The sequence below is a fragment of the Octopus bimaculoides genome, chromosome 21 (assembly GCF_001194135.2).
Source record: "Octopus bimaculoides isolate UCB-OBI-ISO-001 chromosome 21, ASM119413v2, whole genome shotgun sequence".
Classification (NCBI taxonomy): Eukaryota; Metazoa; Mollusca; class Cephalopoda; order Octopoda; family Octopodidae; genus Octopus; species Octopus bimaculoides.
The window spans coordinates 19,436,326-19,447,571 of record NC_069001.1 but is presented as its reverse complement, the minus strand read 5'-3'; the positions used below and the strand labels follow the sequence as shown (position 1 = coordinate 19,447,571).

The 11,246-nt window shown below is 37.8% G+C and overlaps 1 protein-coding gene across 3 annotated transcripts in view; it reads left to right on the top strand.

The window, feature by feature from the left end:
- LOC106880192 (mitochondrial tRNA methylthiotransferase CDK5RAP1) overlaps window positions 1-11,246 on the top strand; it is a 23,079-nt gene that overhangs the window by 7,751 nt on the left and 4,082 nt on the right. For all 3 annotated transcript variants that reach the window (XM_014930043.2, XM_014930042.2, XM_052975389.1), the window contains 4 exons: window positions 2,283-2,386; window positions 4,502-4,631; window positions 6,672-6,800; window positions 7,684-7,765. In XM_014930043.2, coding sequence (XP_014785529.1) covers window positions 2,283-2,386; window positions 4,502-4,631; window positions 6,672-6,800; window positions 7,684-7,765 — 445 coding nt within the window. The remainder of the gene's footprint in view (window positions 1-2,282; window positions 2,387-4,501; window positions 4,632-6,671; window positions 6,801-7,683; window positions 7,766-11,246) is intronic.

Sequence of the window (11,246 nt, the reverse complement as noted above, 5' to 3'; positions counted from 1 at the left end):
TTCTTCTATCCCAAGTTTCCTCATTGACCACCAGATAAGGGATCGGGGGATCCTGTCAAAAGCTTTCCCCATGTCAACGGAAGCCAGGTACAGAGGTTTATCCTTGGCTAGGTATTTCTCCTGCGGCTGTCTCACTAGAAATATGGCATCAGTGGTGCTTTTACCTGGCACGAACCCAAACTGCATCTCATCCAAATTGATTCGCTCCCTAATTAGTTGGGCTATGACCATCTCCGTAACTTTCATAAACTGATCTAAAAGCTTGATACCTCTGTAATTATTTGTATCTAAAGCGTCACCTTTACCTTTGTAGCAGTTGACTATGGAGTTGATTTAGCAAAAACCAAAGTCTTAGTAAGAAAGCAGACAAATCACAAGTCCCTTCAGGGAGATGGCCCTGCTCAATATGTAAGAAGTGTGTTGATAGAAACTCCATACATTGTACCCAGTGCAAGCTTTGGACACATAAGAGGTGCAACAGTATCACAGGAAGGTTAACGGAGAAAATAGACTTTGTGTGTGGCAAATGTGCAGGTACAATAAACACTAAAAATGCACAGACGACAGACTCCCTCATATGCTTGGGGAGATCAGAAGAAGTAATAGAAAGCTTCTGTTACCTAGGCGATCAACTTAGCAGTGGAGGAGGAAGTTCTAATATTGTAGTTGCTAGAATAAGAACAGACTGGGCAAAATTCAAAGAATACTCCCTCAGAGTGAAAGACAGATTGTGTGATGCCTGTGTACAGCTATGCTACATGGCAGTGAAACATGGGCTTTGACTATAGAGGATTTGTGAAAGCTTGAAAGAAATGAAGCTAACATGCTCTGCTGGATGGGTAATGTCAGTGTGCATGCATGACAGAGTGTAAATGGTTTAATAAGAAAACTGTAAGAGGCATCAGATATTATGTGCAAGAGAGAAGACTGTTGGTCAAGTGATGCCTATGGATGAGAACAGCTGCTTAAAGAAGTGCCAAACTTCAATTGAGAGAATTTGTGGAAGGAGTAGACCCAGGAAGACATGAGACAAAGTGGTGAGAAAGGATCTTTGAATGCTAGGCCTCACTGAGAAAATAAAGGACCAAGGGTTGTGGCGATTTGCTGTGCTTGAGAAGACATGCCAAGCTAAATAAAATCACTGTCATCCATACATACGGGCTAGTCCTTTACAGGTGCTGGTGCCACATAAAAAGCACTCCTGCTGGTGTTTCATAAATGCCCCTGAGCCAGTGCCACAAAAAGCACCCAGCACACTCTGTCAAATAGTTGGCATTAGGAAGGGCATTCAGCTGTAGAAGCCATGCCACAACATACAATTGGAGTTTAGACAGCTCCATGTCAAACCGTCCAATCCATGTGACACTATACCATGCTGCCTCTACAAAAAGGGGTGGCATTAAATCTGTCTAATTCTATCGTTGTTCTCTTACACTTTTCTACTCACTCCCTATGCTATTGAACCAGTGTTTATTCTGTCCCTATTGTAAATCACTCTACCTCCCACTCCCTTCAACATACCTATGTATGAAAGATAACATCAGATCTGTTCATATCTCCTACACACTATCATCATCTTTTCTATGCTACCAGCCTTCACTCACTCTCCTTTAAGTCAATCATTTTGACATCCATTACTCTCTATTGCTCTTGTTCTCTCTCTCTCTCTCTCTCTCTCTCTCTCTCTCCCATTACTTCTACTATCATCTCATCCAATCACTCTTTCTCCTATCATACTTTTACTCCTTTTATGCATTCAAGCTGGCCCTTCTGTCATCACTTGTTTGTTCTGCTGGACAAATGGAAACAAAGTAGAATAATGAGAACTTCTAGGCTTTGTGAGGCATAGGGCAATCTCATTCATGCTTGTGCCACAACAAAATCTACAGAGTACATTTCGCAAGTTGTTTGGTGAATAATTGGAGATAACAGAATCAAAAGGACCCTTTAGTCTGGTTGAGAATGTGACAACCTCTTGAGTATTATGCCACAATACAACAGAATATTACTCCTAGTACACTTTGTAAAGTAGAGATAAGAAGGGTATGCAGCCACAGAAACCTTACCAAAAATGGTGATAAGGGTTCTTGAATCCATCTAGAGGGAAAGAGGCTAATAATTCCATATATGAACCAACTCAGACTGGTGACGACCCATCCAACCTAGGCCAGCAATGAAATTAGACATAAATTGAAAATGATAATTTAAATGTTTGTGTGTGCGCATCTATAGTATATTCCTATGATGTATTAACTCTCTTAGTTTTGATTTTGTCCTTGCAGTTTATCTTGAAACCTATGGTTGTCAGATGAATGTTAATGATACAGAAATTGTCTGGTCAATATTGAAGAAGGAGGATTTTGAAAGAAGTCTTGATATCAAAGATGTAAGTCTAATCTTTTTTTTTTTCTTCTCTCTTTTAATGGCATCTAAAAATGCATCCGTACATAAATTATTGTCTGTTTAAGCTTAAATCACACAAATTTCATGAAAAAGACTCTTGATAGTTATTGAATATTAAACTGATTGAAATTTTATGTTGATATCAATTTTGTAAATATCTATATAATAAAAGTGAAATTGTGTCTGTCCATTGTGTCTGTATCTCAGTCTACATTTGCTCTGCATAGACATATTATACCTTTTTGGAATCAACATGATCCCAGGATTGAAAATCTGCCTTTTTTGGGGGGTTCTTGAACATCCAGCCTTGGGATCTGATTTAAAAGCATTTGGGTTGCTATTTTTAGCAGGTAAAGCAACCACAAGAGGTTTCAGTGCCATATTATTACTGAAATAGGTGAACAAGAGTTACTTCTCTAAGCTTAAAAGTTTTACTAAGGAATTTAGCGATTCTTTTATCACTTACTGTTACTGTATATTGTAAAATGTGAGCAGGATAAATATTCAAACAGTCCATAAATAGTTACTTAGTTTTAGAGTGTTTCTTTCTTCAATATTGCCCACATGGAGGAGTTGAGCTCTGACAGTAACATGACAAATTATGTTTGACTTTCTTGGAGGCTTGGCTAGGACTGATTAAAATTTTCTGCGACTTTGTAATAGGCAGCAATGTGTATCTGTGCGCGAGGTTGACTACACTACCAAATCATGCAGAGATGGATAACAGTTCCACCAAGAGGAAATAGTGCTCCTACAACCCTTTAACATTCAGATTTCTTTGTCAAACGTATTACTTATTTATTTACGTTGTTTTGAATTAATTACACAATATCCTGTAGCTTCAAAATTTCAGTAGTACATTTGTATGTTTTTAGAATAACATTGTAGGGTAAGTGTGAGAGATTGGATCTGGTCAGTTTTTAACATAATACAGATTGAATATTTGGGCCAGATATGGACAGATTAAATGCTAAAGGGTTAATCACTGATTGGTATTAGAAACATTGTGATGATCCCTGGATAAATAAATAATCAATCTATAATGCTTTATGACTCCTTCTCAAAATGAAATTAGTTTTATGGATCCTTAAGGTTGGTAATCCTTATGGTACTCATGCACTAGCACACACACACACACAGAGGCACACAAACATACACATCTCACACTCTTCCTTGGTAGTATCAAAAAGTTCCCGGACTAGTTATATTTAATAAAAGATAACTTATTTATCTAAGTTTTAACACCATCTCCTTCAAAATAGTCACCTTGCACAGCAATACACCTGTCCCAGCATTCCTGTTACGTTTGAAATCTGGCCTGAGAGTCATTTTTTGTTAGCAAGGTGAGGACCTGCTACAATATGCTCTTGATCTTGACAATGGTGTTAAAACGGTGACCTTTGAGCTGCATTTTCATCTTGGGGAAAAGATAGAAGTCTGCAGGTGCTAAATCTGGGGAATAAGGTGGGTGCGGAAGTGATACCATGTTGTTTTTGGCAAGAAACTCACGAGGGAGGAGAGCTTGGTGACAGGGTGCATTGTCATCGTGAAGAATTGGATTCTTCACGCTCCACAGATTTGGTCACTTTCACTGAATGCCCTGCTTCAAAACACTGCAGTTGAACTCTTGATTGATGGTCTGGCCCTGGGGTACAAATTCTCAATGCACAATACAGTGGATATTGAAAAATATGATGAGCATGCTCTTGATTGAGCTGCAGCTCTGTTGTGCACCTGTGCCACTCAAAACATTTCACACAATCCATTTCCTCATTGTTGTAAGCTTACCAAAGCATGCTCAATGTCTCTGTAGCTGACTTTCCAAGTTTAACACAAAATTTCATGTTGGCTCTTTATTCCAACTTCCTGTCCATGACAAAAATCACAAATAACAGCATACACATGATCACAAAAGCACAAATTTCACAACTTGCAAAATAAACACAGCAATGTCACTTGGCACACTGCCTCATGAAGGTCACTGTGCATGCAACTATGTGCTGCCATCTGTTGGCATGCTGCAAAACTAGTCTGGGAATTTTTTGATACCACCTCATATGTATTTATATTTATTTTCTGTATCTATTTTTGCCATCAGTGTGATGTAGCATTCCTGATGACCTGTTCTATTCGAGAGGGAGCTGAAACTAAGATATGGAAACGTCTAGAATACTTGAACTTCTTAAAGAAGAAAAGAAAAAAAAATTCTATGAAAATTGGAATTTTAGGTATGTTGCAAAAAAAAAAATTTTATCCACTGTAAGTGAATTTTGAAAATATTTGATATAATGTGACTATGTAAGACGGAAAGTTTGAATTGTTGCTCAAGATATTGAACTGTGAGAATAAATTATGAGGGTAAGTTGAAAATTATATGCACTCTTGTTTCTGTAATTCATTAAAACAAAAGCTGGGGTTGAACAAATACATAATTTTTCAACATAGTCTCCTTGCTTTTCGACAGACTTCTTCCAGTGGTCCAACAAGCTTGCTTATTCCATCGGAGAAAGTTTATGGCTGGTCATGCAGCCATTTATGCACCACTTCCTGTGTTTCTTTGTCCATAGCAAATCAACAACCTTGTAAAGGATGTCTGAGCAGTCCAAAGAGGTGATAGTCAAATGGGGTGGGATCTGGACTGTATGAAGGATGTTTCAGTAACTCAGTTTTCCAATGATTTCAACAGTCAGTGGCTGTATGTGGACATGCGTTGTTGTGCAGCCACAACACTTGCTTTGACAATAAACCTCATTGTTTGGTGTGAATTTCTGGTTTGAGTTTGTTGACCAGCATTTCATTGTAGCCTACATTGGTGACTGTAGACTCCTTTTCCAGATAATGGTCCAGTATAGGTCCTTTGCACCCCACAAAACGGTTAGCATCACTTTTTCTGCAGAAGTTTAGTCTTGAATTTCTTTTTTGCTGGCAATTCCAAGTGTTTCCACTTCATACTCTCCCTTTTGGATTCTGGCTCAGTGATGGACCTAGGTCTCAACTCCTAAAACAATTCTCTCCCAAAAAGCTTTGTTTTCATCATTGTAGTGGTCAAATAGGTATTGACAGATTTCCATGCAATTGTATTCATGCACTTCAGTAAGCTCTTTTGGTACCTGTCTCTCACAGACTTCATGAAAGTGAAGCTTGTGAATGATTTTGTATACAAGACCATGACTAATTTGCAGTGAACATACTATCTCATTGATGGTCATTTGTCGATCTAGCAGAACCTTCTCTTAAGCTTGCTGAATCTTCACGTCAGTGGTGGATGTTCATGGGTGCCCTTCTCCCTTTTTTGTGCTTCACATTTGTCTGTCCATTTTAAAACTTCTTGATCCACTCATACACACTGCTATACAGTAGAGCACTCCCCATATTGAACTGAAAGCCTGCAATCAATTTCAGTCCCTGACACACCTTCAGACCAGAAAAATTAGATCGCTGATCTCTGTTCTTCCTTGGTGCACACTGTCAGCAGAGCAACTACATTTACAGTGTAACACAAAGAAAAGAAACTGGAGCAATCAAGGTCAAACCTCAATTACATAGTCACAAAAGTACCACTTTTTAGCACATAAGCACTGAAGGAGGCAGTGCAGCCAACTTTAAGAAAGTTTTGGTGAAAGTATGGATAATTTTTTATTTCCCTTTGTATATAGTTTCTTACAAATTATGAGTTTAATGTTTAAATAGGGATGAAGGTCATGGACATATGGGCACATGATGGTAGCTAATAGAGGTAAAAACAGATCATGAGGGTATAGCTATGTGCATAGTAGCTAGAATAGAAGTAGGTTATGGTGGTATGAATATGTGATGTAGTCAACAGTAGCTAGAATAGGGTTGTCATGACTTGTGATGATAATGAGTGGTAGCTAAAGTTGATGTAGGTTATGTTGCTACGTAGATATGATGCTAACAGATAGTAACTACAACAAAGATAGGTCATGGTGGCATGGTCATGTCATACTTACAAGTGATAGCTAAATCAGTGGTGTAGACTCTAGAGGAGAAGTAGAGTATGATATGAGCTTGAATGGTAAGTGTAAAGTAAAGACAGTACTTAATGGTGCGACTTTGTAATGGGAGATGATTGTAGATAAAATAGAAATATGTTGTGATGACATCAGTAAGACATAAATGGTAAAAACTGTTTACTAGTGGTTTTGATACAGAAAGTTAGTGGATGGTATCATATTAATATTAATGTTTGATGATGGTAAGATAATGAGATTTAACTCAGCATTTCAATGCAAGGTTCTATGTTATAGGATGTATGGCAGAGCGGCTGAAAACCAAGATCCTGGAACAAAGCAAGGCAGTTGATATTGTTTGTGGTCCTGATGCATATCGAGATCTCCCTCACCTTTTGGCTGTTTCCCATGAAGGGCAGACTGCAGGTAAGTAAGACTGCTATCAATTATTCTTCGATGGGCTTCTTTCACTTTCCATCTACTAAGTCCACTACTACATCTCTTGCTGACCTGAGGCTATAGCAGAAGACACTTGCTAAATATATATGCATGGTGATGGAAGGGGTGTATCTTTTTGTCTTGACATTGTGTGATAGTTGTAAACAAATGTCTATGTCATACAACCAGTATCATTTGATTCTAATCTTCTATGAAAACATATTCAGCTTTTAGGAAATATTACCTTGTTTAGAAACATAAGGGTTGGGGTAGGAAAATGACATCTGGCTGTAGAAAATCTACTTCAACAGATTCTGTCAGACCTATGTAAGCATGGAAAAGTGAACACACACACACACACACCCACACCAGTATTATCTGGTAAATTACTGCTTGATAAGTGTTTTGTTTCAAAGCTAAACCATACGATAGAATATGTCTGTAGATTTCCAGTGAACACCATATGTATAGATAGATGTAAACAGCTTATTGGGCAGGAAATAACAATGTTATCCAGATTAGTTCCACACTTGTGGTGGGATCTCATCAGCAACTGCATACCCTATTGGTAGAGACATTGTATTTTAGACAAATGTCCCCAAATAACATAGGCATTGTATGTATATTAGAAACTACTATTAATTATTATGACACTAAACTGACAAAAACCAGGTAGTAATAAACTAAATGTTGAAGTCCATAAAATAAGTACCAGTAGCATACTCTAGGATCAATGCATTTCACTGTTATAGCCTCCAAAAATTCATCACCTTGTGCCAATGCTTGAAATTTAATGATTAAAGAAACCAAAATTGATTTTGTAGCATTTGGGAAACTGAAAATTTGATTTAATTTTCTGTTTTATTTTTAGTGAATGTTCTATTGTCTTTGGAAGAAACTTATGCTGATATCATGCCAGTTCATATTAATAACACCAGTAAATCTGCTTTTGTGTGAGTTTAATGTTTTTATTTAAAGTAATATATCTTCTTTGATTAACAGTGTTCCTTTTGATGTCTACAAACTTCACTGTATTACTTTTTCTGACATAGACCTTGTCTTTTATTTAGTTGTTTTGATTGTAAGGATATTGTAAGAATATTGACCACAGCAGTGGTTTTCAAACATTTTGTATTGAACTGGAGATCAAAATTACTGTTGTACTTTGCATTGGAAGTTGTTTTAAAATAAAATTGTTTTTAAGTTTAAAAGCAATTGAAGATATAGAGACAGGGAAAGTGCCTGGTTCATCAAGAATCTCTGCTGAAATGCTTAAAATATCTGGCAGAGTGGTACATGGCCTAGTCAACCGTACAGTTAATCAGGTTGTCCAAGAATGGGTCATAGCCAATGACTGGTGTAGCAGCATTATAGTCAACTGCTACAAAGTTAAAGATGATGTCTTAGACAGAAATAATAACTGAGGTATCAAATTGATGAAACAGGTCATGAAAGTTACTGAAACTATTAACTAATTAAGAACATTAATCTGTATGAGATGCAATTTGGTTTTGTGCCAAGAAAAAGCACTTCTGATATTATCTTCTTTGTAAGGCAACTGCAGTAGAAGCATTTAGTAATAAATAAATCTCTGTATTTGGTATCAGTTGACATGGAGAAAGCCTTTCACAGGGCTCCTCCTTCCATCATTTGGTGGTCAATACAGAAGGTAGGGGTAGATGAGAACTGTCCAAGCTATGTACAAGTGAAAGTCAGCAATGAGTTTAGTGTGTTAGTAGGAGTTCACCAAGGATTGGCTCTCAACCTTCTCTTGTTCATCGTAATCTTCCAGGCCATGACAGAAGAATTCAAGATTGGCTGCCCTTGAAGCTCCTTCATGCTGATGACCTTGTTCGTATTGTTGAATCTCTACTAGAATTAGATAAGAAATTTCAGGGGATGAAGGGAGGTCTGAAATTAAAGGGCCTTAGAATTAATTTAGTGAAGACCAAAGTCATAGTAAGTAGGAAAACAAACAAATCACTGATCCTTTCAAGGAGATAGGGCTGCTTGATATGTAGGAAAGTTGTTGGTAGAAACTCCATACAGTATATCCAATGCAAGATATGGAGCCATGAGAGGTGCAGTGCTATCACAGGAAGGTTAACTGAAAAAGTAGTCTTTATGTATGCAGATATGCAGGTACAACAATCACTAGAAATGTATGGAAAATAGACTCCCTTAGAAGTAGTAGATAGTTCTTTGTTATTTAGGCAACAAAGTGGTGGAGGAAGCTCTGAAGGCATAGTTGCTAAAATAAGAACCATCTGTACAAAGTTCAGAGAGCTGCTACCTTTGTTGGTAATAAAGGGCCTCTCCCTCTGAGTGAAAAGCAGATTGCATGATTGTATGGACAGCTATGCTACATGGCAGTGAAAAAATGGGCTATGACAACAGAGGACATTTGAAAGCTTGAAAGAAATGAAACCAGCATGCTCTCCTGGATGTCAGTGTGCATGTATGATAAAGCATAAATGTCTTATGAAAAAAAAAATGCATGTAAGAGGCATCTGGTATGGTCAGGTAAAGCTTATGGATGAGGATAGCTGCATAAAGAAGTGCTGATCACTGATTGTAGAGGGAACCTGTTGAAGAGGAAGACTTGGGATGAAGTAGTGAGAGATGATCTTCAGATGTTGAGCCTCACTGAGATGACAAATGACTGAGACATCTGGTAATTTACTGTGCTTAAGAAGACGCCCAGCTAAATAAAATCATGGCCATACAGGCATGTCCTTTACATCTATGCCCCCACCCACTCAAATACACACAATCTCTGTCTCCCTGTGTCAGAACTCTCTACAACCCATCTTCCCATCATCTGCCTTCTCTCACCCACGATCACTACTCGCTGCATGCCTTCCACTCTCCCTCATGTACCTACCTGCATATAATCACTCTCAATGTCCTGGCACACCTACCTGAGCCCCCTGAGCCACTCTTATACCTCCTGCTATCACTTGCTACAGTCACCTCTGCTTCATCTCTATCTCCTCTCACACTCTTATGAAACATCTACCTTCATAAGAGTGTGAGGGGAGATAGTTAGAGATGAGGCAGAGGTGACTGTAGCAAGTGATAGCAGGAGGTATAAGAGTGGCTCAGGAGGCTAAGGTAGGTATGTCAGGACATTTTGTAACCATAACAATATATTGTTATGGTTACAAAAAAGGAAAAACAGCAAATATAACAAACAAGTCCATATGTATTCAGAAAGAAATATTGCAAAAACTCACATGAAAGTGCAGTGCTAGTATAGTATGCAGTCTATGACAGTGTCAAATAGGGTTATCTATCTTATCTTTCAGATATTTCAGAGATAAAACACTTCATACATTATAAAGGAATTACACAAATAAGAAAAATTGAATCTTATATTATCTCATATGATAAAGAACTGTTAGAGTCACTGCTGTGGTGATGGGTATAGCCATGACAAAGAAAAATATTAGTTCTAAAACCTCACTCAGGCTCAGTTTGCAGTTTAATTTGTTGTTAATGTCTGTATTATGGAAAAATTGGTTTCCTTTACAAACTGAATGTGAAGTTTGACACCCCTTTTGAGGACAACAAAGTACAAGCCTGAATTGTCCACCTCTGTCACACTTTCATTTTTCCTGCATGACAGCACCACATCAATGGCAGGGATCTGCTTCTTGTTGCGTATCCAGCAGATTGTAATCTTTTAAAAATGTGACTGCTGTTTCCTCTATGAAGATGACACATATATAAAAATCTTTTGGTAACATTTCAATGTAAGGTAAACCGCAAGTGGAAAGGTGAGGTAATATCTTGGTTATACTGTTTGACAACATAGTAGACTATACTAGCACTGACAGTGCAAAGGCTGTTATAACACTCTAGAGTTCACAGCACAAAGCTGTCACAACACATCAGAGTTCAAATCAGTCCTTGTTGATTAAATATCCAGTGTTTGGAGAGAAGTCGTCAATTTCCTTGGTTTATTGTGAATCCTCAAAATCAATCAAAACAAAAGGGAGGTCACTTTTTCTACCTTCTGGTGTTGTTTTCTGTTGGTAGTAACAGTAAGTAGATAGAAGGAAGGAAGGAAGACGGAATGATACTTCATTCTGCCTGTCATTTCAGCAGCAGTGGAGAAAGACAGAATGACACTTGTCATTCTAAAGTGAGCTAGTGAAAGTATCATAGACATCTTCTGATCGTAGTCATTTTATCTCGTCAACTTCTTTCACAGAACTGCCTTTGGCTTATGGAATTTTATTATTTATAATTATTGTAGAATAGATAGAGAGACTTATCACCAAGAACAATGAGAAACTGCTGTAGGTAACTTTAACTAGTTTCAGCTCTTGTTGGCTTAGAAGGGGTCAAAAGGGTTAAGTGTAAAAGACATAAATCAGCTTGGCATAGGCCATGTGTTGAGTGTCTCAGATGTCAACTATTGTATTTTCA